This window comes from Homarus americanus, unplaced genomic scaffold (assembly GCF_018991925.1).
Source record: "Homarus americanus isolate GMGI-L3 unplaced genomic scaffold, GMGI_Hamer_2.0 scaffold39800, whole genome shotgun sequence".
Taxonomy (NCBI): Eukaryota; Metazoa; Arthropoda; class Malacostraca; order Decapoda; family Nephropidae; genus Homarus; species Homarus americanus.
In genome coordinates, this window is record NW_024744935.1 from 198,883 (window position 1) to 226,105 (window position 27,223).

The 27,223-nt window shown below is 35.5% G+C and overlaps 2 protein-coding genes across 3 annotated transcripts; one reads left to right on the top strand and one right to left on the bottom strand.

Annotated features, from left to right (window-relative positions):
* Positions 1 to 2,857: 2,857 nt before the first annotated feature.
* LOC121878272 (cytosolic Fe-S cluster assembly factor narfl-like) lies at positions 2,858 to 26,226 on the bottom strand. 2 transcript variants are annotated; one of them, XM_042384367.1, is made up of 10 exons: positions 24,151 to 26,226; positions 11,405 to 11,491; positions 10,689 to 10,801; positions 10,327 to 10,460; positions 9,723 to 9,875; positions 9,176 to 9,312; positions 7,203 to 7,314; positions 5,708 to 5,912; positions 4,885 to 5,042; positions 2,858 to 3,395 (listed from the first exon to the last, which is right to left on the bottom strand). In XM_042384367.1, the coding sequence occupies exons 1-10, from the start codon at positions 24,163 to 24,165 to the stop codon at positions 3,154 to 3,156; spliced, it is 1,356 nt and encodes a 451-aa protein (XP_042240301.1). In that variant the 5' UTR covers positions 24,166 to 26,226; the 3' UTR covers positions 2,858 to 3,153. The 2 variants fall into 2 exon arrangements, with proteins under 2 accessions (XP_042240301.1, XP_042240300.1); XM_042384366.1 differs by lacking the exon at positions 24,151 to 26,226 and adding an exon at positions 12,830 to 13,103.
* Positions 13,421 to 26,173, top strand: LOC121878273 (decapping and exoribonuclease protein-like). The gene is made up of 8 exons (XM_042384368.1): positions 13,421 to 13,646; positions 16,125 to 16,392; positions 17,557 to 17,708; positions 17,927 to 18,022; positions 18,944 to 19,071; positions 20,048 to 20,258; positions 21,916 to 22,051; positions 23,339 to 26,173. The coding sequence occupies exons 1-8, from the start codon at positions 13,639 to 13,641 to the stop codon at positions 23,543 to 23,545; spliced, it is 1,206 nt and encodes a 401-aa protein (XP_042240302.1). The 5' UTR covers positions 13,421 to 13,638; the 3' UTR covers positions 23,546 to 26,173.
* Positions 26,227 to 27,223: the final 997 nt, after the last annotated feature.

The window sequence follows — 27,223 nt, forward strand, 5'->3', positions numbered from 1 at the left end:
GTTCTCAAATTGGCTGCGAATCGCCAAACACCCAAATAACATTTGCGGACCGGGTGGGGGTTACATTTTTACTAGTGTACAGAGAGATGTATATTCCTTTTATGTGTTTGCCCTTAGGACAATTATTTCTTTTACCTATAGTATTGCATGTGTGTGTAAACACACACAAAACACATTCAAATAAATAATAATTGGAAAATCCTCTCACAAATAATCAGAAACAAATTTATTAAAAATGCGAGTCTACCCTCAAGTCCGTGCTCTATTAAGTACTGTAATACAGAATGGATTTGAGGGTAGACTGTCACATTTTCAATAAATTTGTTTCTGATTATTTATGAGAGGATTTTCCAATTATTATTTATTGGTTGTGTTTTGTGTGTGTATTGTGGTGGACGTCTCCCCTACAACTGCGTATCCGCATTCCGATGCGCCGCCGTATCCTAGCAACCAAGCGAGCGGCTACAGCAGATGTTACCATAACCTAGCAACGGAACTAGAGACGGGCGACTTTCTCGGGTTTTCCCAACATGACTCATAGAGGACTCACGGCTGCTGGGTATATAAGCTCTGTCTCTCCACTGAGATTCATTCTGGTCTCCTCTTCTTGAACAAGCAACACCTCCTCCTCCGCCGCTGCCTGGCGGCCCTCGCTTCTCCTCGCCTGCCTGGCGGTCCTCGCTCCCGCCAGCGAGCATGGCGACCCACCAGCTGTCCTTCTCTGAGCTTCCTCACCAACCAGCTCTCATTCTGCCCATCTTCCTGAACACGCAACACCTCCTCCAGCAAGCTCCACGCTGTCAGCATTCATTCAACCAGGAGGCCAGCAACAGGCAACATCTTCTCTAACGAAGCTCCTGCACATCTCCCTCCTTCAACACGCTACTCACCGAACATCTCTACTGAGCAGCTCCTCACCACACGGCACCTCCAGCACCAGACTGTCTATCATATAACTTATATTATACAAGAAAACCACCTTAGAGTTTCCATCCATCCTGAGTGCTAGACAGTATCTACGAGGTTTGTCCAAAAAGAAACCAAACTTTTAAAAAAATAATTTTATTGCTTTACTTACAACTTAATCAGATTTGTTGATACACTGCTCCCAACATTTTTTTCCAGTTCTGGAATGCGTCTTGGAACACGTTTTGAGGGATGGTGTGCAGGTCTCGCAGCGAATTTTCTTCCATCTCTTGTATCAGTGGATTTCAACTTTTGGAAAAAAAAAGTCCGCAGGGGCCAAATCCGGAAAATAGGACGGCTGGGGACGATAGTCATCTCGTGCTTCGCCAAAAAGTCACGGATAAGGAGCGACGCGTCAGCAGGTGCAGTGTCACGGTGCAGCATCCAGGTCTTGTTTGTCCACGCCTCAGGCCTCTTCCTTCACACTGCCTCCCTCAAGTGCTTCAGGACCTCCAAGTAACACTCTTTATTGACTGTCTGACCACGTGGAACAAACTCACGATGAACGACGCCCTTCCAATCAAAAAAGACGATCAACATCACCTCCACATTTGAGCGATTCCGACTTCTAGATTTGGGATCGTCTTCTGTGGATGTTCTTCCCCTTTTGAAACACTGGTACCACACCTGGCATTGCATACGGCTCAAACAATCCTCCCATAAGCCTGTTGCAATATTTGAAAAGTCTCCTTAAAAGTTTTTCCCAATTTGAAGCAGAATTTCACGCAAACACGTTGCTCTTCAAGATCCTTCATTGTTCAACTTGCAACAAATCGCCAAGTGCACTAAACACGTTCACTCTAGCAGGTGTAGCTCGATGACTAATTGACGTGGCGAGATGCGGCTAGTGTTAGACTAAAGGTCAAGGTCACCGCTACACAGTGCTCCCGTCGCGCGCACGCTGCGCCGGCTCGTTGACGCGCTATTTAAACAGTTCGGTTTCTTTTTGGACAGACCTTGTACACACACACATGTATTTACAATACAGGTAAAGGAAATTACTGTCTCTAGAACGAATGGCTTTCTGTCCCAACCGCAAAAATGCCGGCAACTTTAAAACTACCCACAGACATTCTTGGGTACATCCAGGGTATCATCCGCGAATAACCGAGATCCACGAAGTAAAAATCCGCGAACTTGGGGGGGCACCCCCAGTACCTAGTTTATCTGCATAATGGGCTAATCACATATAGATCAGCAGCTAAAGTCATAAAGCACGGATTTGAGGGTAGACCGTCACATTTTTAATACATTTTTCTGATTATGCCGGCAACTTTAAAACGACCCACAGACATTCTTGGTTACATCCAGGGTGTCATCCGAGAATAATAGAGAACCACGAAATATAAATCCGCAAACTGGAGGGCCCCCTATACAGTAATCCAGAATATTGGCTGCTGTATGCTAGGCTAGCATTTCCTATATGCAAAATACAATGGGAAGCATGTAGGTTATACAGAATTGATAAAGTCTCTCATGATAAATTTAATAGACCATTTGTGAGACCTTTTCTCATATTAAATCTACATTACCAGGAAACCTAAAAATTGGGAGGAATGCCCTCTCCTGGCCATGTGACAAATGACATGGTATTGAAATCAGCACACCATTAACCAAAATAAACACAACCCAAAATTTGGAGTACAACATGCCTATTATTTTTTCTGAAAATTTAAGTGCATACAGTACTCCATGGGACATAATTCTATCTCCTTAAGTTATAGATAATAAAGGCAAAACTTACCAAGACTGAAGGGACTGGTAAAAGTAGAACAGAAAAGTACTCAATCTGTAGTAGTTTAAATGCAAGAACTGGTCCACTAGGCCATTTGTATTCATATTTTAAAAAATAACTTGGATGGTTTAATTAACATTGGAAGGTACAGTACTGTTGACTTTATAGCTTTATTTCTCCGCATAAATGTGCACGACACACATAGAAAGTACAGTACATACATATACAACTTAGTGACAGGTTTGACACCCCACCGTAAGCTGCCACCCGAGACCATGACCTAGCTGGTCTATTCAGAAATCTGGCTCTGCCCTCAGTTAGGTGCAACTGATTTTCAATTTGTGATATTTGCATTCCCTGAGGAAATATCAAAACAGAATCTCACAGAAGAAGGCAGAATATACTACATACAGTAAAATATATACAAAATATATATAGAGAATACTATTTTGTTACCACTTAATACCTAAAGCATTGGTAGTCTTTTCCACAGCTTTATATTTTGTGTGTAAAAGCATTTGAGTCTTCTCTGAATCTGCTCCTCCAAGCCATTCTGAGTAGCAATTTTCCACTCTGAGATCATTACTTGGATTAACAGATGGTAGCAGTTCATAGGCTTCTTCTAATTTTGATATTAAATCTTTAACTGAGGTCCCACTGTCTGGACGAATCTGTGCTCCACCATTTAAACATCCTGTAAAAACAGAAAAAATGGATGTTAAACATTTTATGGTGAGTAGTGAAGCATTGGTGTAGAATTACAAATTGATAAGAGGGATTGGAAATCGAGTTACTGCTAAATGCAGGTCAGAATGGAATAAATAATTGTTACACTTAACAATAAAGGAATGTTGGAGAGCACAAAGAGAAAATAAAGAACAGTACATATGTTAGATGGACAAGATGCAGATATTACAAAATCTTAACTGCAGCATTTGAGAACACAAGAGACTTGATAGATTATTTGCTATTACAGTACATCATAACACCGATAAAATGCAGTTGCCTGCTGAATGTAAAAATATTTTGGTTATAGAAAACCCAAGTTTTTACATGGTTTAATGTGACATGATTCAGAGCAGTGTGACAAATGAGTAAAAAAACAATTCTTCCATGGGTCTCTGCATCAATGCAATTTCTACATAAAAAATCACATAGGTGTCCTATGGTGAGAGGTGATGACAAGTAACATCATTACTTATAACCTAATCCACTCTAAGTCAAGAAAGTTTCCTACAGCTGTTACTTTACTGCAATAAAATTCAATGTCAATTAACCATAAGGGAGTATGAGTAGTTCTTAATTGCCTGAGCAAATTGCTTTCCAGTTCTTTATGTTGTGATTAAATACCAGTACGTACATTTTTAATACAATAAAAAGTCAGACACCACACAAAAATAATCAATAATTAAAGCAGGGTTTATAAATGGTAGGATGTGTAGAGTGATACAAATTTTAATGAGTCTGACAATGTAATTCACAGCTGGGGAAGCTGAGCATGAGATCACCGATGGAGGTGTGGCATGGTAGAGATGTGAGGTGTTGTCTGTGTACTGATTGGCTGTTTAGTATTTGACACCTTTACTCCACCAGAACAACCTTGATGACTTTGTGAATTCACTGCCCAATTTCTGTTCACCACCACAAACCCAGGGTACCATCCCAAGAAATAAATACAACAGATAACAGGGGATGGGCCTAGTTCTGGTGACCCGGTTGACATCCGGCAAATTGAAGCAAAGTTTTACGGATGGATGCCCTTCCTAATGCCAACCCACAGGGTGCCTTTCTGTAAAATGAGGTTTTAAAGTACTATTCCCTCCTAGTATACTAAAATAATCTAATACCTGGTCAGAATACTTGTAGTAAGAAATAGAAATGAAAAAACCCATAGAGCAAATCATGAAATTCTGTTCCTAAATTCATAGTAAATAGTCTCAATGGTGTTTGGTAAGTCAGAGATGGTGGGAAAGCACACGTGCTGTGGAAACCACTCTTTCCCATATTCTGTATAAGCCACTTATACAGTATAAATCAGTTTCAATTTAATCTTACTCTAAGCATATAAAACCTTTTAAGATCAGGATAAGAATAACGGGGGCAAATATGATTAAAAGCACTGTGTCCAATTTAAGGTGTCTAATGTAAGGGTGTATAAGACAACAAAAACTGCTAAGTCTTACCTGAGGGGCAGGCCATGACCTCAACATAATGATAGTGACTTTTCCCTCTCTTAAGTTTCTGCACAAAGTTCTGAATATTTCGGAAGCCATAGGCCAGTGCAAATCGTAACACAACTTCTTCATTGACTTCCAAGGTAACCTCACGGAAATCTGCATTCCTGAATTGAAAAATACATCACATTAAACTTTCTTTGCTGACTGTAAGAGCACATGCAACATTGACATTTCTATAAAAAATAAATAAATTGTGCATGAGCTCCTCCCCGACTTACGACGGGTTAGGGACCCAAATCCAGGTCGTAAGTCGAAATGGTCGTAAGTCGGAAATGCTTAAATAATACATAGAAAATCGAAAATGGGTGTCTATTTTTCTTCTCAGCACCACAAAACACTCACTTTTAAGCTTGCCAGCCATTTTAAAGTGAATTACGGTACAAACAAAAATGTTGTCTGTGTACCGACTTTGGGACTCGAAAATACGTAATTTTACCAAATTTTGGTACGACTGAGGCAGGTCGTAAGTGCGGGTGGTTGTAAGTCGAGTAGGTCATAAGTCGGGGAGGAGCTGTACTGTATATTTTTATACTTATAATGTCTAAGCAATATTCAAATAAAACTAATAAGTTGCAAGTTACAGTACAGTACAATACAGTACAGTACTGTACAGGGTATAAACAATTATAGTAGACTGTCTCCTACCTACAGACAACCCGTTGCAGAAACATAACACAGATGAAAGATTATTATAGGCTACAAATAGTTGACAAAATCATGGGTAGTGATGGAATGGCACAATTAGTGGATAATAAAGTGTCTACCTTACCTTAAGGTTTTCCATTGTAGCTTATCTTGATCCTGGTTAAAGAGTTCCTTGGCAGCACTGATAAATACATTGTGAGCATAACCCCCAGATGATGACCCATGATGGGAGGTCAACACAGGCCCAGAGCTCAGGTCAACATCCAATGATACTGGGCTAACAGAGGTTATATCAACCTGATCCCTAATCAGCATTTGTTCAACCTCCACTGTAAGAGTGACATTTGAAACATTAACAGATCATGAGCAGATGAAGACATATACAATACAGAACAGTCAATAAAATAAGTACTGTAAGGACTACCCTGCCGTGTGTAACAACATGAAACATGGTGCGACAACCATAACTCTGGTTACTGGCGTCAGTTGGTTGTTATCACTCATTTTCTATTTCACTGACCTTGGGGTGGTTGATACTTATTTTACTGACTGTACCTATAATTAATGATTTGGAAGTGTAGGGCTGTTAGGGCATCTCAATTTTGTTCATTTTTGGGGGGGATAACTGAAGTTTGTATTTTTGAAATGCAACCTGTACCAGTAGTGTACCTATGGTATTGGTTTATATCTTAACAACTTATTACTGTATCTGGTGAGTTTATATTAAAAATATGTAGTAATTCATAATATATACTGTTAAACTTTTTATTATAGTGTGCTTACATGGGGAATTAAAGTACAGTACGGTACTGTATATTTTTATAATTACAGGTATATCAATATTGTTATTTTATTTCATTAGACTAAATGGTAGGAAAGATAGAAGAAACACAGTACAGTGTAGTGGAGACAGCACAATTTTTTACTCATAAATATTTGGATAATTATTATTACAAAGAAACAGTAGACATCAACATGTAGTGTACATTATGTGTTTGTACTGAAAATAGTGGTTTATGAAATACAATAGTTAATTTATAGAATTTCCTCTCAAAATTCCTACCAACTGATTTTATTACATATGTCCAGTGAGTGGGAGATATTGTAGTTTAAACAGTGTTGGTCACATTCTTAAATGTACAGATAGTCTACCAAACACTCAAATTTTCCTTACTTATTCTGAGGTTGTAAATGGAAAGCAAAATGCAGAAGTATTATTCTATCATACTGTTCTTTACAGTATTCATAAACACTAATTAACTTGAGCTGAAGTTTTGAAAGATGAAGGATGAAAAAGTGAAAGTTGAAGTCACTAGTCATAACATCTGGAGATGAGATGAATTAGTACTGCAGCTTAATTTGTAACCATGGTAATGAGTCACAGAGTGATGGATGAAAACTCCCAACTCTCGCACAATTGGCCATTAATACCTTCAAATATCCACTTTGTAGGGACTATGGTTGAACAGGAAGAGATTTATTTTATGGATTTTTTGTAACTTAGTCCAGGTCAGACACTTAAGATTACAGGAAACCCTGGGCTGTCAAACCCATAAATATGGTGACTGCAAGAGCTAAGAAAATTGCTATCATATATTACAGGAATATCTCTACCATACCTGATGTAATAACACAATCCACCTCACGTGTTGCATACAGCTCATTGTAAAAGTCATCTCGAGCAGCTTCTAATTTCTTGTCAAAGCAAGGCATAACAGTCACATGATAAATCTGAAAAAGTTACATTTATGATACTTTTTCCCCTGTGTAATGCCTTTTTGGGTGATTCAGTAGCCTGTGAGTACAATACAGTATAGTATAGTATAGTATAAATGCAAGCTCTCCTGGATAATTAAAATAAAAAACAAAAGATAATATAGATATGAACTCTGTTGATAATTTAGCCTTCTAAGCTCCAGCATTTCCTTTAATCTAGGATAAATATTAATCAAACCTATTTCTTAATTAAAATATTCATATCGTCCAACATAGAAACCATTTCCATTATGTCAACAAAACTTTTAATCAACAACTGCCATATTCATCATTATGTGGTCCAGAATGATTCTGTGACCCCCAGATGCCATGAAAAAAATATTAAATAAAAAGTTAGACACAAAATTTTGGCCCTGACAGCTGAATAACATGTTCCACTAATGACCTTTCTTAATCACCTGACTAACTTGGGAACAGATAGTTTGCAAATACAGTGGTCCCTCGGTTAACGAACACAATTCGTTCCACAGAGTCGTTCGTTAACCGAAAATTTTGTTAACCGAATCCATTGTTTCAATGGGATATTGGGTAATTGGTTCCAGCTCACAGAAAAGTACATGCAAAGCAAAAAGAAATTGCAGTAAAGTACACTTACTATGAGGTGTGTATGTAGAAGGTTCCTGGTTGATGATGATGATGATGGGAATTAGAAGTGGGGGTGGAGGAGAACGGAGAAGAGAAGGAAGTGGGGATGGAGGAGAAATCACCTTTAAGGGGACCCATGCTTGATGTATTAATTTCACCAATAAAATTTTAAGTTTACTAAGTGTAATTCAAGATTATTTTATTTAAATTAACACTGCACTGAGCTATATATTATCAATATGTTAACTAAATTACAGAATGACCAATAATTTTAATGTAAAAATGCAAAAATATTCGACACCAACAAAATCGATGTTCACTCCACTGTAAACAAAACCATACTGACACCTGGTGGGTGAGTCAAGCAGCTGATGGGCGCACAAAAAAATAGTTCCCAGTACTGCATATATTATCAATATGTTAACTAAATTTTAAAATAACTAATAATTTTAATAAAAAAAATGCACAGATATTAAAGAGCACAACTTTCTTGATATTTACTCCACTGGAAATGAACGTAAACATAGGACAGATTACTGAATTGGCAGACTAGCCTATCAGCTGATCAGTTGATACTCACAACAAAACGTGTTTGTCGTAAGGATTTCGCTAATCGAAGTTTTATTCGTTAACCAAATTGAAGATCCTTATGGGAGGTAGTTTGTTAACCGAAATTTCGTTAATCGAACCGTTCATTAACCGAGGGACCACGTCAAAAATATTCATATACTGTACAACAAATTCAAAAATTAAAATTTGTTTTGCAGAATCCTGAAGCATCTAAAGGGGTCCATTCTTAGCTTTTGTAGAATACATTATATGCAGAGTAGGGGAGAGTACCTTAGCTGCAACTGTCCTATTGGACTGTAAGCCAGGAACTAACTGCTGTTGGTGGACAGTAGCCTTGGCATGGTGAGTGCTGATTGAGCAGTCACAGTTCTAATAAGACCTCAAGCCCAGAGGGGCAACAATTTTGCAATTTTCCCCTCAATTGAAACTAAAGATGCTAGGTGGAGGATAGGGTGATAAGTACTTAGAATATCCAAATGAATTAACAGAATAACCAAGGCTTACATTATGAAGGTTTGTACTAAGACATATGACTCCCTGGTTAGCTGCCCTTTACTGTATTTTGAGAGCCCTTCACTTGAGGGTAATAACTAGAAAAATCTTCAACCACATCTTGCCTAGCCTAACATATGCATAAGCCAAGACCTGGTTTTTTGCTCACCTTATTGGAAGGGATACCCTTCTGTGAGGCCCATAAGTTCTTTACTAAAGACCCCAGCACCTGCTGTGGACTTCTGGTAGTGCTGATATAAGGCAAAATAAAAGACCCATGAGTTTTTTCTGCATAACATATCCAACCTGTAACAAAAAAAAAATTATATTGATCATACAGAAGTTAAGTAGATCTGCATAAATTCAATAAATCCAAGGTTTTCTGAGAAAATAAGCTACACTAAATTCAAAGGCCTACTACGTATACTAAACCACCATGATGACATTAAACAAATTCTAATACTCACCATTTGCTCATTTAATTTATACACTGTCACTGAATTCCAAATCTCTTTTCTATCATCATATGCTTTTTCAGGATTATAAAATACTACAAGTGGATATTTTTCTCTTATACAGTACTTTTTAATGCAATCTAATTCACCAATTTTCTTTCTAATCTGATCCCACACGCTCTCCCCCAATTACACTCTTCTGTTGTATTACTATAAACATCAATAATATACATCATTACAAAAAATAATACTGTACTTAACCTGGGCAGGCAGAGGTAAGCATTGGTAAGGCTTTCGAATCAGATTCTCTTCTTCTGTATCGTTCTAGAAATTCCTTCTGTGCTTCCAACAAACTCAGGCTTCGTGCAAAGTTAGTGTCAAAGATGTAGTGGACACCCAACTTTTTTAAATAACCTGAGAATAGGGTGCAGTTTAAAATTAAAATCTGATCTGTGATTTATTAAAAAATTGCAAACAAGACCTATGGAGAGTGCTGATGGTTTGACAAGGAAGGCAGAATGATCAGCACAGTACTGTATATCAAAAATGGTTCAACAGATCAACTCTGGTTGGCAAAATGGTTGTAGTCTGAGAACCTAGAGCCCCAGTGATCAACTTGTATTTACCCAATATTGTAGTAACTATAAAATCCAGTAAAGTGGTCTAAAATTAAGGGTGCTATAACCAGCAAGCTACCAAGATTTTGGCATCAATTTCTAAAACTGCATTTGCCAAGTGACACATTTGTAGACAAGGTGTCTCAGATTCTCGGGCATTATGAACAATAAAACTACAAAGATTTACAAGTTTAAGCCTCTCAAGATATTTGACTATAAAACAGCTATAAGACAAATTCTCTACATACCTGCTAATCTTTGAGCACATTCATCAGCACTAAGGAAAAACTTAGCACCAATGGAAATTATTGCCTGGGGAGACAATGACACTACAACTGTCTTCTTCTCTGAATCCTGAAGCTCATTGTTTTCTGCAAGAACTCTGAAATGTCAAAAGCAAATTTAATGTGAAAACAAAATTGTAGAATACAGTACAGTAGTATGTTAAATAGCTATTTTCATAACATGTATTCTCCTTATAGTTTTTTAATAAGGTTTCACAGTAAACAATAACAACCACACGGTGTATGATTGTATGATAAAAAATATACAGTTTTTACATTAGAATATCTTTTATAACTTAAAAAAAATTTAAATCATTAATGCACACCTGTAAAATTCATCATGACTTTGTTGGTTGACCAGAACTACCTCCGCTGATGTGATACAGCCGCTGCATGCCAAGCAGTCATTCAGTGTAATCTTGGCCTTTTCAAACTTTGGCTGCAATCATCATAATAATTAGAACACAAACATTACCTACCAACATTTTTCTTACAACATAGTACAGTACAAATATAAACTAATTAATTGTATTGTTTTGTTTGTTTTACCTGAAATCAAAGGGTATGGCACAAAATATTTTATCAAATTTTACCTAATGTTGAGTGTACATGATAATTATATTTTGGAGTTATACAAAGAACAATTTTGCTTTTATTACCATATTAATTTTTTTTTATTTTTATAACATTTTAGTCACAATTTTTCTTTTGTTCTGGTTAATGTTTACAGCATAAAATAATGAATCCATAAATATTTTATTTTAATTTTGCTTCATGCAATATTATCCACTTCAATATGGTCATTTAATTTTTTTTATCCCTATCTTACCTCTCAATATCTTTCTTCCATCAAAGTACAAACATAAACTGATTAATTGTATTGTTTCATAAGCTTTATCAGCTTATGGAATAATGTTATCTGGCTGCATAAAGGAAGTGTGGAGGACCTGGCTAACATCATGGCATCCAGGCTATGAGCCTAGTGAGGTAAATGTAAATGACATACCAGTATTTCAAATTTCTATGACAAAATATACCATACCGCTGCCAAAGCATCTGCTCCATCACCATCAATGCGTATCACACCACGACCAGCTTTCTGTTCAACTTTCACTGGCTTGATGCATTCCTGTGAATAAAATCCAAAAATAATAAAAGAAATAATAAAATGTGGTAGCTAAACAGTATTGCTGAATAGCTCTCATTTTCACTGCAACTGATATTAAATATTATGGATTATATTTTCACCATTCAATAAAACATTAATTCAGTTTAGCGATTTTTGTTCTTCACCCTTTCTCACTTAACGTTCGGTCAAATTCTGGGCGAGCCCAGCCGTGCTCCCGTGCAGTTCGACTGCCTAAAGCATGTTGCAACAAAACTGTTTACAAGCCAACAGAATATTTTGAACTCAGCTTTATGCTGCAACAGAACCCTCAAGCAATTTCTTGCATTTTCCAAACAATTTACCCTATCTAGAGATTTTAGGAAAGTGACCAGAAAGTGAAATGAGTAGCAGCAATACCCCTTGGGTAAGATATTCTGCAAAACCATTACTTTGGATGTTCACAGTGGGCAGGGCTTTGAAGTAGAGGAAAAAAGTCGGGTAAAATACTAAAAATAACACTAAATAAACCATTGAAAACCTTATTTAATGTTTCTTAACTTGTAAAAATGTTAAGAATCATTTTCAAGTTTATGGATCACTCTTCATCTGAACATCTAAAACAACACCAACACATACTAACCACTGAAAACATGAATAAGGTTAGGAAATGGCAGGTCAGGTTTTCCATCATCTGTTTTGTGTTTTTTACCCCACATTTACCTGTACTTCAAAGCCCTGCTCACTTTAAACGAGTAATATTGTTTTAGAATTGTCTAAACTACTGATTCCAAAAGTTTAAATCCTAAAATTCGCTACAAGACCAAAACCATAATTTTACCGGTTAGCTTTGGTTAGCCCCCCCCCCCCCTAGTAACTGTAGAGTGGCCATTAAATTAAATAGTGTAAGTGAGTCCCACAGGCCTAACTGCCTGTTAGGGACAGTGTGGATACAGCACACTGTATATTAAGCCTTCAGTACACAAGGAGACAGCATGGTATTATTATCATTTCGATTATCCAGCGAATTTTAGGATTTTAAGCTTAGGTTAGGTTGAAAATTTGTTTTTGCAATGGTTTTTTATGTATTTTGAACAACTTCTGAATACCCGGATGACCGGGTACCCATTTACAGCTGGTTGAACTGGGAGTTCCAGGGAATCGAACAACCGACCCCTGGAGGAGGAGGCGAGCGTTGTATCCACTCGACCACCGCACACCACACACTTTCAGTAAATAAGGTAAAATAGAGGTATCCTAATTTTCTAAAGTGAAGCAGCACCTCAGACTTTCAAAACCTCCAGATTCCAAACTTAATAACGTCACAAGGGCTCCCAATTGTTAAATGTAATACATAATTACCTGGGAAGGTGCAATGAAATCATCCAGATCTGTCAACCTCAGCACTCCGCTAAACCCCGCCATGTTACTGATAATACTGTACAATACTAAATATGAGACGAATCTATTTCAAATATTACCCAGGGGTTGGGATAGCACTGAACCATTTGTCATATGAATTTCAAACACTATAATTGTTATATTTTCAGTGAAGTTTCAACAGCAGGCACAACAATGACTGAAGATGTACACTGTTGGAGACGAACCACTGCCATTAAATATTTTATTTCCAAAAATACGTTAACTAAAACTCCCAATATATCCTAAAATATTACTAATTAGTTTATAATATTTTGGATTTTATCGTTTATCCCAAAATATAATAAACATATATATGACTGTAGTACTAATTCAAGATGGCTTACTATATTGCCGCTGCCATTTGTTGTGTATGTAATAAAATAATGTTTCTTTATTTTGGTACTTTTAACATGTAACCTTTACTTTTATCCTCGCCTCTTGGCATTTAAATACCCAATATGAGCGACAAATAAAAATTACGGAGATAATTAATTTTTGTTAGAGGGCTAAATTTAACAACGGTACATAAACTAACAATCCGAATTCATGGTCGGCGTGAACTGTGAACACGACGCCAAACAATCACATGTTGTTAGTAAATAAAACGACAGGACTGATAGTCGTTTATGTGAGATTGTTTAAATAAAGAGGTTATCTATCCTGACCAGTAAAGGAAAGAAGTGTTAGTGTAAACTGCATGCAGAAGAGTGAATTAAAGCATATACTGTGAACATAACAAGAACTTTAACATGTCCTCGTGAGTATTAACCCAAACTTGGTTGGGTTACCGAATGTTAATTGTCATCCCCTGAAAGTCTTGGTGGTAAATTTGCATTTTCAACCAATATGGCTCTCTAGTTGAGCAATGTGTTTTTTCTATATTTTGTTTTTTTAATTCGATTTTGATAGTGATTTTTAGGTATTATCGTTTCGGTCATGTAGCGAATTTTAGGATTTTAAGTTTTTGGAATCAGTAACTGAGACAATTCTACTACACTGCTATAGCGTTTCCGTCAGAAATTTGGTCAATTTATGATAGTAGCTAGGTTTCGATTTTTTCCATAAAAAAACACATTTTTCCTATGATTCTTGTTGCGATTGGAACAAATCTGACCTTCGTTTCTGGTGCAAACCGCCCTAACCTTTATATAGTTTTAGTATTTTTAAAAGTTTGGAAACATTAGGTCAGGTTTTCAAAAGTTTTAGGTTTTTTTTTAGCCCACATTTTCCCACTACTTCAAAAACAATGGCCACTTTAAACAATTAGTATTGCTGGTAAAGGAATTTGTTGTATATGCATGAAATAGCTAATGTGTTAGCTATTCTGTCGGTGCATAATCTGCTGAGTTCCGCGGATGACTCCTTGAGAGGGAAAAGCAAACACCTTGATGAGGCATTAGCGTGTGCAACGCCCGAATAGCTAACAACCAATCAGCGAGTTTCTCCAGTGGGCAAATACGCAGATCATGGCCGCTTATGGAGAATATTTTGATTAATATTGAAGAGTTGAGGGCATGTAAGGCAATAAAAAACTGTGATTTAATAATAAAAATAATTCTGTATACAGTATTATATTGGATAGGACCTAAAACAAAGAGTATGGCGTGAAAAAAATTAAAAGGATCGCACCTAGTTGAAACTGTTTTGGATCCCCGCTTTTATAAGTGGGCGCTGTCTGATTTCATTAGCTGTTGGAAACTTTGGTGTAACAATATTGATAATTACTCATATTGATTGAAACCTTACTACCATTACTCATAAGATACTTTAAATAAGGATGAATAAGTTGATTACAGTTCTGTAAGTGTAAATATTAAGACTTAAACAAACCTGAAATTTGTCATATTTTGTGTATAAGTATGAGAACACCTAGCCACGAGAGAAGAAGCGTAGTGGAGCAGAATGCTCTGCTTGTTACGTGTGGTTTCAGAGTCCGGGAGAAATCACCATTACAACGGGCCGATATTTTTTTAGTCTTATTTATTTTTGACTTTTTTCCCTTTTTGTCTTTCTTTCCATAATTTTCCATATATTTCTTCGCAATTTCTTTCCATATTGTGTCCAAATAACAGTTCCCCTAATTTTATTGTTTTCTGAAGACTGTGTTGTACAACAGTTATTCCCAAGACGCAGCACGGTCATATTTTGAAATGACAGTCTGGGAAAGCTAACGCGTTAGCTATTCCGTGCATCTACAAAAAACGCCTTAATTTTATCAATTAAAATACTCAAAAAATATAAATTTCCGACGGAAACGCTAGAGAAGAAAAGTGTCTTAGAATTGTCTTAACTACTGATTCCAAAACTTAAAATTCGCTACATGTCCAAAACGATAATTTTACCCGATAGCCCCCCTATAAAAATCACCAAAAACCATTGGAAAAGCACATTGCTCAACTCAAAAATCAATCTAACCTCACCTCACCTCTAGAAGTTAACTTATGGGGTTACATCAAGGATTTATATCATATACGTAATAGCAAGTTCTTTGTTTAATATGCGGGGGGGGTCCAGAGAGTTGAGCCTCACGGCTAGTTAGTTAGGTGAGTTTCTTTGGTTAGGTTAGGTTAGGTCTTCTAACCCCACAACCAGAAAGGGGGGGCAAAGCCCCCTCAGTTAGGTTAGATACAGTTCTTGGGTTCTGGGGTGGGGTGGGGTGGGTTGGTTGGTATATCTAAATACAGGACTGACCGAAACTATATTTTTACCTAATTTAGAAATAACCACTTTTCAACACATTTGCCATAAATACAAGTGTCCACTATTAAAAAAAAAACATTGAAATTACGGCATTTTTAAATTTGTTTTCTATGAAAAATCAGCAGCTGTGGGGTCCTAGATAATTGCCACTTTTGGAATTGAACCAATATTTCTGGAACTACTATTTGCATGATATAAGACGGTAATGTTACATTTTCAACCGATATGCAGCCAAAGTTTTTTTTACTTAAAAATTTATTAGATCTCATTGAGAGCTAACTTCTGAACCCTACTTTTACTTGTTGCTATTGAATAATAACCAAGACATGGGGTGCCTTTGGCTCCATATTGGTTGAAAATGCAACAATACCGTCCTATAAAATACACCAATAAGTTTGATGTATGTAAGGCTTACCTAAATGAGAACATCAATCAGAAAATATTGAGTACAGTATATATACCAAGAAATTAATGTTGAATTATTTGAGAAAGACAGAAGAAAACAATAATGGAATTATTTTCTTTTCTGTCCCAGGTTAAAGAGAAAAATTAATCACAGGGAGACTTATATACCACCCTACAAGAGAAGAGAAACACGTGATTTATCAACAAATCGTGACTCGGGAAAAGATAACAATGGTGCCCAGTTCCAGGTTCATCCTCGTAACAAATATGACCATGATGCACCTTTGTTTAGAAGGCCTATGTTTGTTGGTGACTTTTCCTTAGATGGCAAACGACGATTTTATCATGACAAGAGAAATCTACATTACATCAGCATGGATTGGCAAACATCCAAGAAGGTACAGTATACGATCATACTCGACAGTATTTATTAAATGTTAATAATATGTACAGTACTCGTAAGTTTTGTTTAATAATTTTCATTTACTGGTAGTAAGTTTGATATTGATTGTCATGGTTTCTGAGCCCATACTGTATTCACAATGCAGCTCACCAAGTGGTATGTCATATACAGTACAGTACTGGCCACTGTAGTACAATATTTGGAGGTTCAGTTACAGAATGCTCCAGTATTTTCACTTCTATTGTACCACCTTACTGTTTATGTCACCACACCTAATTTTTATTTTGTGTATCTTCTCTTTGGCAGCAAAAATTCTATTTGCTTATTTATTACTGCAAATATGTTGCAGATATAATATATCTGCTACAATATACCCATAGTCTTATCTTTTATATTATAAAAAATATGACTGGGTATATAGTAGCACAAGGGAAAGGTGATTATATATCCAAAATAGAGAAATAAATCCACCCTGGTTGATATTATGGGGGTTGTCTAAGGACCATAACCCCCCAGTAACAAGTCCTACTTTACAAGAACTTCCTGGCAATGAACTCCATAAGGAAAATGAATTTCAAGATCAATCTTACATATACTGTATAACTGTCATGAATTACAATATTTTACAAGTATCCCTCACCGTCTGAATGGGTTAGGTTTCAAAGGGGTCTGGTTCCGAAGTGGGTAGGTTCCTTGAAAATTATCCAGTAATTGAATTTCTGGATAATGAATAACATCCCTGTAATACAGTAAATGGGAAAAACAAGGTTTCGTTCCCAAACAAAAACACCCCAATATTTAAAAAAAAAAAAAAATTAATTTGGTTCACAAACAACAACAAAAAAGCAATATTATACCTACCTACAAAAAAATTATAAAAAAAAAAAATACTATGTACTATGCAGTATACAATAGGTACAGTACATTACCATATGCATCTAGGGGCCAAAATGTAATGCGATTTGAATATTCAATTGGACCAACATTCAGATAGCAAGTAAGAGGTGTAAAAACAGAAAATTTGGATAAGTGAATTTTTGTATAGCGATCATTCAGATATTGAGGGATACCTGTACTTGCACAGTTTGATATATTTATACTGCAGTGTAGTTAGCTTGTGATTTTTGCATTCTTATTTCCACATATGGTGTATCATCAGGTGGATTATGATCTGAATGTGGCCATGGATAAAATGATACGGAAGAATTTTGAAGAAACTAAAACTGAAAAACTTGATCGTTTATTAGAATGGATTCTCCAGAACTTGTATAAGTTTCAAACAAAAGACTCTTCTGACAAACCACTTAAATGGTAAGCTTCATTATTTGTCCTTAGAACTTACGACTTTACAGTACAGTACAGTATTATGAGTATTATTGAAATTGAATCTCAAAATTGGTCAAATACACATCACCCAAGCTGAAAGAATTAAAAGAATAGTTAGATATTATTTTATTACTGTATTGTTGTCACAGTATTGCAGTATTTATTATAATTTTTACCATAACTTTTTTACTGTCACATCATAGTCTTTCAACAGATTTCGTCTGCTTTAGGGGACTGCTCACCGAGTTACTTTGTACACCATATGAAAGCAAAGAGGGCTGGATTATATGTGCAACCAAGTAAGTGGCTTTATGGTTAAGAAACAATATTCATTTGTTTATTTATCTTTTTTTTGGGGGGGAGAGGGTTTGGTGCATCTAGAATGAGATCAGTTATAAATTTTCTTGCTTATAGTTAACTTCTTACTTAGTTTTTTCTTTTAAAGAACTTGTAGTCAAAGCTTACAGTGGTGTAATGGTCAGCATGCTCACCTCGCAAGCGAGCAGACCCAGGTTCAATCCCCAGGCAAGCTGAAACTATTGGTTAGTTTTTTACGCCATTTGCCTCTGTCTACCCAGCAGTAATTAGGAACCTGAATGTTAATCGATTTGCGGATCATGTTCCTGGGTAATGGTTTAGCCCAAGCGGCTAATGAGCCGAACAGTGGTGAAGAGGATAAAAGTAATATTTATCAAACTCTCCCTTAGGTAGATGCAGTGAATCTGTTGTTGTCCTTAATTCAAATAACATGCAATAGACTTAATTACCCACATTGTAAAAACTGTACATATACTTGTACAGACAAGCACCAATTAGCCAGTCTTTGGCCATTCAAACAATTATCCCAAATTTTGTCAACTAATGAGAGCTCAAAATAGGCTATACACAGCATACAGGCCCAAGAAATAGTGCAGTTTTAATGACTTTATAGCCAATCACACAAGGTTAAACAAAACAGGTGCTTCACTTTAGCAAATGAGCAATACGATGAAGTACAGTTGATTGCATCTCAGCGTGTGCATCCCCCTGGAGCTTTGTGAATCTTGAACCAGCACCAAGAGCAAGGTAACTTCTGAACAAAAAATATAACATTTAAAGAGACTTGTAAATTTTTATTGGTTTAGTTGATGTGTTTTAAGCGTCACCATGGCATTGCAGGTTTGTATTTCCGATATACTTTTTCTTCTAAGTTCTGTAACACTAAATACTTTTTCTTCCAGGTTCCGTGACACTATATACTTATGTGCTTATGAAACTCCTGAGAAACAGTCCCAGCGTGAAAATGCGACCGAGTTGCAGAAGACAATGTCAGCTTGGGGTTACAAGTTTGAACAATATATGACAGATGGTATGTTTTTTTTTTATGATATTGTAAAACAAACACATATTTCGCTTCTTCCATTCTCAGCTGCCATTTCCATTTGGTCTCCATTTTTCTCATTCTCTTGAGTTCTATCCAGAGCAGCTTTTTCATTTTAAAACTTTGTGATAATCGTTTCCCCTGTATTTCACTTGCTCTTCTTTCACCATTCTCTTATATTCTCCTTTGTCGCTCTTTTCTTGTAGTTGATGCCCATAAGCCTTGTCTTTTCCTTGATGAACTCGGGCAACCTCTCTTTCCCTCTTCTTATTTCCTTTATTTTTTTTATGCCCATTCACCTCAGCTGCTTTTTTTTTTTTTTTTAAGACTGCACCCTCTTAAACTGTTCCCATTTTCTTCATGTACAATATGTCTTCATTTTGTCTCCAGTAATATATTCATAAATTGTTCAGTCACTTTTTCTTTCCTCAGTTCATCAACTTTTATAAACGCCCTCTCACTTATCTAACTGTTTCTCACTTCTCTGAATCTTCCATTTCCATATTAATCTTGCTTTTACCATATGATAGTTAGTTATCTATGCACCACTCTTCATAGTACAGCCACATTAGCCTACTTGCATTAAATTCTTCTGTCCTCTCTCTTCTCCATTATTTTGTCTTCATGTTAAGTGTTTGTTTTTCATGTATTCTCCATGATCACAAAATATTAAGTGACAAGTTTCTGGAACAGTGTTTCTTGATTTTGGTGCATGCTTGAGGACCAATTCAAAATACAGTAGTACTCCCTTTTACTGCCGCTACAAGCAAATGGTTTCTCTAGTGTGATGAGCAGACCTGATAATATAAGTTTTCAACAAAACATATCTTTTTCTTGTTTAGTACTCATTAATATGGTACTGGATGTGCTCACTAAAAGGAATATAATTTTATATATATATATATCATGTATGTATTACACATCCCTCAAAAATTTTAATAACAATTAGTCTTCACAATCATAGGGAGTGACCCAACAAAAGGAGTGAACGAAAATGAAGAGTACTGCTGTGTAATTCGCTCACGTTTAGAAAGTCATTCCCTTGTGTATGGAGCCGAGGTGGATGGAGCTGATCCTTCTACATATAAAACTCCCCATTCTGACCTGAAGTCTTTTGTGGAGCTCAAAACTGGTAAAGAGCCTGTACAAGACAGAGACTACCGTGCGCTGTGCAGGTGAGATTACTGTATTAAAGTTAGTAGTTAGGTTGATGCTCAGTTATTTTGAGAACTAAATATTTTAATGGTAACATCTAAAGGCCACTAATTGGAACATCATTTTGATATTATTTAATGTAAAATTATCTTTGAACTTTACATCTATGAAGTTTAAGATTAATATGGTGGTTCTCTTAATTCATGGTGTACGGAGCCTCATGAGAGACCTGGGAAAGAAATACACTGCCAAGCATCTCACAGACAGAAAGTGCTGCTGGTTGTACTCTGTACAGTATAGTGCTTGACAGCAAGGGACATTATCTTAATAAGGAATAAATTTCTCCAAACAAAAAATGCATAGCAACTCTCCAACCTTTTGAATCCATACAAATTCAGTGTTTGTCTCAGGAACTAGTAGCATTGGCAGCAGACAATGAGATAAGAGTGTAATGATGCAAGAGACCAAGGCAATACTAGACTGCGGGATACATCAGCCAATCACAGGTATCCCATGCAGTCATATGACAGTACTGTACAGTACTATGGCCAATCGTGCCCGGCACATGTAAACACATGATGCAATCTCGGAAATTTGTTCAAATGCCTGGAATGGTGGTATTTATTTCTGAATTTTCTGGAAATGTGGATTATGCAATCCTCGAAAATTCGTTCAGATACCGGTACCCAAATGGAAAAAATTTCCGGAATTTCTTAGAATGTTCAAAACAATAAATAAATAAAATCCGGCTAGTAATGGAGAGTTTTGAGGATTGAAGATTCAAGCTAACGGAGAGATAAAAAAATAAATACTGAACGATAATTGCTAAACTAAGTCAAATATACTGTCCTCCAGATTGATAAATTACCTTATCGGAGGGCAGTCAGGGCATCACCACGGGATGATTTGAATTTTCGATCAGACCCTCTTTCAAATAAGAGAGGATTTGTTTTCATTAAGTGGAAAAGACTTGGAAGAATAAAAATTTTGGATAAGCAAATTTTTCAATACTGAACATTCAGATAATGAGGGATATCTGTATCTGAACATAAGTACAGGTGCTCCTCTACTTATGAACGATTTACATTCGTGAGACATGTTTGCATGTTTAATTTCTCGTAAGTCCAACTTTCCTCTTGTAGAAATGAACATATTGTAAAAATTACAAAAATTATTGATATACAGTACAGCTATACCATCCAGTACAGCCTTAAACCTGACATACTCTTCGCCACTTCAGCAATGTATGTTCTATCTCGCATTTCTTTGATATAATCCAGTCACATCCACATTAAGCACCTGTTTTGGCAGGTAACCCCTCCTCAGTGATCATGTTCATAAGTATACTAGCACTTAATCAAAGTGCAAATGACTGACGACTGCATGAGAGGGGAGCTGGCTGCAAGATGCACATTTATTCATGCCACAGTAGTTGCCCGTAATTTTCAAGCATATGTATGATATTTAAAATTGCTGTACAGTATTAATATTTTATTCACCCCCCACAAATAGTCAAAAGGCACAAATATAAAATATACAAATAATCAGGGATTACTGTACTGTACATGGTTATTTGGTGTAATTTTGCCCCTTACAAGAATGCTGCTGACTAATTCATCTGTACATCTTTAATTTCTCTTAATTAAAAGGGTTTTTCCTTTTCTTCATTTTTATCAGGTTTAAGCTTATGAAATGGTGGAGTCAGTCATATTTAGTTGGCATACCACGTGTTGTTTGTGGATTTCGGAATACGGACGGAAAAGTCCACACTTTGAAGACTTATGATGTTGAAGAAATGTCATCCATAGCGCAGGTACAGAAATAATATATTATATATATATACTGTATATATGAAGACATTATTTGAACAAAGGAGAGATATTATTTTTAGCTGGAATGGAGGAAGTGAAGTGTTAAAAGATATCTGAGAATGGAAGAATCAAGAAATGGAAAGGTGAGTGATGAATTGAACTTAATTATAAATATAAACTTTGAAAGTAGTAGATGCATTAAGACATGTGGTTAAAGAGTTATATCATAGGAGTTAACTATGGGGATATGTAGAGGAATTATTGGGCCAATATTATATAGGGATGAAGAATGGACTTTAAATGCAGAAAGACAGAGCAAATTAAAATAGCATCATGGTACATGAATGATCGGAGTTCATCTCATTAATTAATTTTTGGTGAAGGACATGCTGCTATTGAGTGATGCTAAGTTGTGTGAAGCAGCAAGAATAAACCAGATGAATATATGGGGACTGGTTGTGGAAATGGATTACCACAGTAGAACAAATCAATTACAACAGTAAGAATGAGTGAATGAAGGGAGAGTTGTGTGAGGATTTACAATGATCCATCTTCTATTATAATGGGATATGCTTGAAAAAAAAAAGGTTACAATGAAGGAATGCAAGATATAATTGATACTGTACCAGGTAGTTATATTGGGCCTCTGGATATTGGTTTGCCCGAAGGAGGGTTATGCTTATGTAGATAAAAAAATATTTACAACTCACCCCTTTCGAAAATAAAACTAAATAAAACTATGATAATACATTTTATACAACAATAATTTTGGCCTATGACTTAGATATAAATGACAAATTAATAAATGTAATGAATAAAAAACAATAATAACTTGTAAAACACAAATAAAGGTGATTACTTATTTAAATAAGTGCTTACCTTTAATTCCAAAGGGCTCCTGAATGTAGTGCAGAGGTAGGTAGTGTGGGGCAGTTATTTTAATACTAATATATATGTACTGTACTACTGTCTCATTCATACACTAATTTTGAATCACTGTCTCAAAGATCTGCACTAATACACCTATAGTTCTTCATCAAACTCATCAGATTGTAACATCTGTTGAGGAGGTCTAAGAGAAGGTGTAGTAATATATACTGTATATACAGTATTGATTTTCATATTTACCATTTGTATTACAGTGTGCAAATGTGAAGAAAAATTAACTTAAAATTGGGAAAAGTGCAATATTTCTTGTTCATTAATAAATACTGTAACATCATTCATTTCATGAGTAACCATGCATGAGTACAATTTGGCATAGTCTAAATTATAATTTCTATTCACAGGATCACTGGAAGCCAGAAATAATGCTGAATTTCCTCAACAAATTCCTGGAATTTGTCAAGACCTGTGTGCAAGTCGATGATCCAGAAGCAGTATACAAGTTTCAAAGAGAGTGTAATGGAGGTGACATATCTTGCACATATTTAGGGCATGATCCACAGTGGGCATTTATGCCAAAATGGTATTATGAGAAAGCCTTTTCGGCATAACAGATATATACAGTACTGTATAGTGACGCTTTTATAAGCAGAGTAGTAATTTATTAGGATGGTTCACAGCAGCAGAAATTATATTGTAACAAAGTTTATACCACTTTCTTGCACCTCTAAGTGCAGCATTAACCTCAGACTATATGAGGCAGACACTTGTTCCAGAATGTGAAAGGTTAACCTTACTGCAAAGTGTCTATTGTTTTATCTAAAACATACTCTAGGTTATTATTACAGTGTTCAAAAACAATTAATGTATGGTGCATATACTAATTAATTGTATGGGAGGGAACCCAATCCTCGACTCCAGTTAGGAATCATATCCATGGCGTAATATGATGGTATGGACATAGTGAGAGAATGATTGGCAAAAAACAAAATATAAATGATTCAGATGTAGGGCATTGTAGTTTGTAAGATGGGATGGGATGGGATGGATTGAAGTATGCCAGGGGGAGGAAAGAGCACATTCACCCACTAGTAACTGATTTATAACTGAATTTTGAAGTTAGTACCAAAATGTAGAGACAGTACCTCCATGATTTATAATTCTACAACCTCAGTTCTGTTAAGTACAAGAGAACACTGACTAATGCATTACTTACAGCAGTTACAATCATCTGTTATCAGCACAGCCTGCTACTGGAACGTGTTGAAGGCAAGCTCAAATGGGGCGTTCTATTGGAGATATCTCTCAAGTCACTCATCTTTGTCCTCAGCTATAAAACATGTTCTTTTTTTGGTTCAATCTTTCAATTTTATACAAACTCAGTGTAAATAAATATAATGAAAACCCAATATAAAAATTTATTACAACTATGATATAAAACAGTATGGATTCAAAGTACCTATACAAGAAATGTTTGTAAATCTCAAAATTATATCATATAGAGTACTGTACTATATATATATATTTTAAATTGTAATAACCTCTGTTATCATCAGGTCCAACCATTGAGCTTAAACAGTGCTAAATTATTCAGAGAGAGACATTCAACCACTATCCTCAAGATATGGCCATTCACAATTTCTCTACCTTCCCCCTCATTTAAATCTCTTCTCCTTTTCTTGTATCCTTTATTAAACCATCTTACATTTCTTAAATCCTTATTAAATTATTTCCTTTGTACATATTTGTTGGGAAAACCTCCATTCTTCCATTTTTTAATTCCACATAAAAAGTTATATTTGTTGCACTATGTTAACAAACTTGAAGGTGATCAGTAAATGAAGTGCTCGAGGAAGAAATTTCATCTACCACACTAGGTAAGTTCATAGAAATTTAAATGATCTTCAAAACTATACCTGTAGTAATTTTGTGCAGTAAAATCTATTTAGAAAACAAATCCCATTAATTAATAAGAAAGAGATAAAAATGCAAGCTTATCAGGGTTCAAAAGTTTTTAAAATCATACACACTACTACACTGTATACCTTTGAATAATTTAGAAAAAAAAAATTGGACAGAATAAGTCTGAAATATACATAGGGTGAAGAAATTCTTTAAAGATACATGGATGAGTTAGGTAGGAAGGGAAGAGGTAGATAATTAAAGAGGTGATTCGAGTCAACAGCTAAATTGTTTTAGTACAAAGTAATTGTCAGCAGTGTGCCAGAGAGGGATAAAGAGACCACACACAAAGGAGAATAATGGAAGAGTTAATGGGCAACAAAGGTCTAAAAATGAAGCAGCTTAGTGAAGAAGATGTGAAGATTTTGCCAATATGATCCCGATTTAATTTTTGTCATACACAACAGGAATTGTATACTGTACTAACTTTAAGGAGTTTATTTACTTATTTTTCTAGTACTGTCTATAATAATTTTCTCATTCCACCAAGGTTTGATACAGCTATTCAACCCTACTGACTTAGAAATGGTAGATGGTGTTGAAAGAAAATTCATGATGTTGCTGATTTTTATGATACTGTACTGTATTTATGATATATTTCACTTGAGATCATTGTAATACCAAAAACATTGTCTCTAATGTATGACCAAATAATCATAAATTAATAAAGAAAAAAGGGCAATTTTTATAATTTAGTGTCCTATTTAAGCCTTTGTTTGGCTACCATTACTCTATAGATCCTAATACATGTAGTGGCCTTGTGACATGTTCTTCACCCCCTTCACTATGGGATGCCAATTTTAATATTTTATTTGACTAAAGTCACATGATTTTATTCAGCTCAGTGGGGACCCTAAACACAAGGGATTAAAGGCAAACTACCAATAAAAACATGTTCAGTTTCAATTTCCTAACTATTTCTTGCTTCCCTCTTTCTTACAATTTTTCTCAGTTCATATTTGTCTCTTCATCTGCTAGAGCAACCCACATTCATCTCACTTGTACCACTACTTTCATACCTTTTTGTCGAGGAAAATTAGCAACTGCTCCACATTGATGACAGCAAAAATTAAACTTAAAAGATCTTAGTTTCTGTGTTAACTTGTTACTGTAGGAAAGGCATCAATTTATGTTATAATGGACCAGTCAATATTTGAAAATTGATTTTAGAGTAAGTATACCCTTACATAAACACAGCTACCTTGGAGTGAGCTCTGTTTCAGTCTCGTAGGAAATGAGTTTGAACCTTTTATGTTAATTCATAGCGGTATCCTAAATGTCTCAATATAATACTAAAGATAGGAGTAATATATATATATATATATATATATATATATATATATATATATACTATATATATATATATATATATATATATATATATATATATATATATATATATATATATATATATATATATATATATATATATATATATATATATATGTATTTTTTCACTTAGCGTTTTCGCATATACATGCCTTGCTGAACTTTCACTTAACGCGGATTTTTCCACAGCAACGCGGTGAGTGTCCGGCTCGAGAGCTATTTTTAGATTCGCACCACCCCCCACCCGCCACCCTGCCTGACTGCCTGTTTTAGCTCATAAAATTCATACAAATTACCCAGCCAGAATATAGTTTACATTGCTGGAATTCTTATAATTTGGTGATCATTTTGAATATAAACAACATATTTTTTGCATTAAACATACAATTTTTAGATAAAATGTTTAATCTGAGTAAGTATGTTATCTTTTGTCCAAAATATATGACATTTATATTCAAAATATTCCTGGTCTTACAAGGAATCCAGCAATGTCAATTATATTATCCTAACTTTAATCTGAGGTATTATTTATTACTAAATGTTAAAAACTCTTGAATGGAGGATTGGTGGGGGGTGGGGGAGGGTTGGGACTGACCGCGCGGTTGGAAGAGGGGGGAGGCAAGGTGGGGTACTTTGATTGACAGATAGTGTTGAAGAATATATTTTTTTTTATTAACTGTAGATATTTGTTTTAGCTCATAAAATTCATACAAATTATCCGGCCAGAATATAATTTACATTGCTGGAATTCTTATAATTTGGTGATCATTTTGAATATAAACAACATATTTTTTGCATTAAACATACAATTTTTAGATAAAATGTTTAATCTGAGTAAGTATGTTATCTTTTGTGAAAAATATATGACATTTATATTCAAAATATTCCTGGTCTTACAAGGAATCCAGCAATGTCAATTATATTTTCCTAACTTTAGTTTGAGGTTATCCCACACATCTCCTTGGGACGGTTGGTGGGGGGTGGGGGGGGGGAGGGAG

Coding starts and splice junctions, on each gene's coding strand:
- LOC121878272 (XM_042384366.1), bottom strand. CDS start 12,892: ATGGCGGGGTTTAGCGGAGTGCTGAGGTTGACAGATCTGGATGATTTC. Junction 5,043..5,707: donor CTACAATGGAAAACCTTAAG/GTAAGGTAGACA, acceptor TTTTCAATTCAG/GAATGCAGATTTCCGTGAGG. Junction 3,396..4,884: donor GGTCATGGCCTGCCCCTCAG/GTAAGACTTAGC, acceptor CTGTTTTTACAG/GATGTTTAAATGGTGGAGCA.
- LOC121878273 (XM_042384368.1), top strand. Junction 16,393..17,556: donor ATTGGCAAACATCCAAGAAG/GTACAGTATACG, acceptor GTGTATCATCAG/GTGGATTATGATCTGAATGT. Junction 20,259..21,915: donor GACTACCGTGCGCTGTGCAG/GTGAGATTACTG, acceptor CATTTTTATCAG/GTTTAAGCTTATGAAATGGT.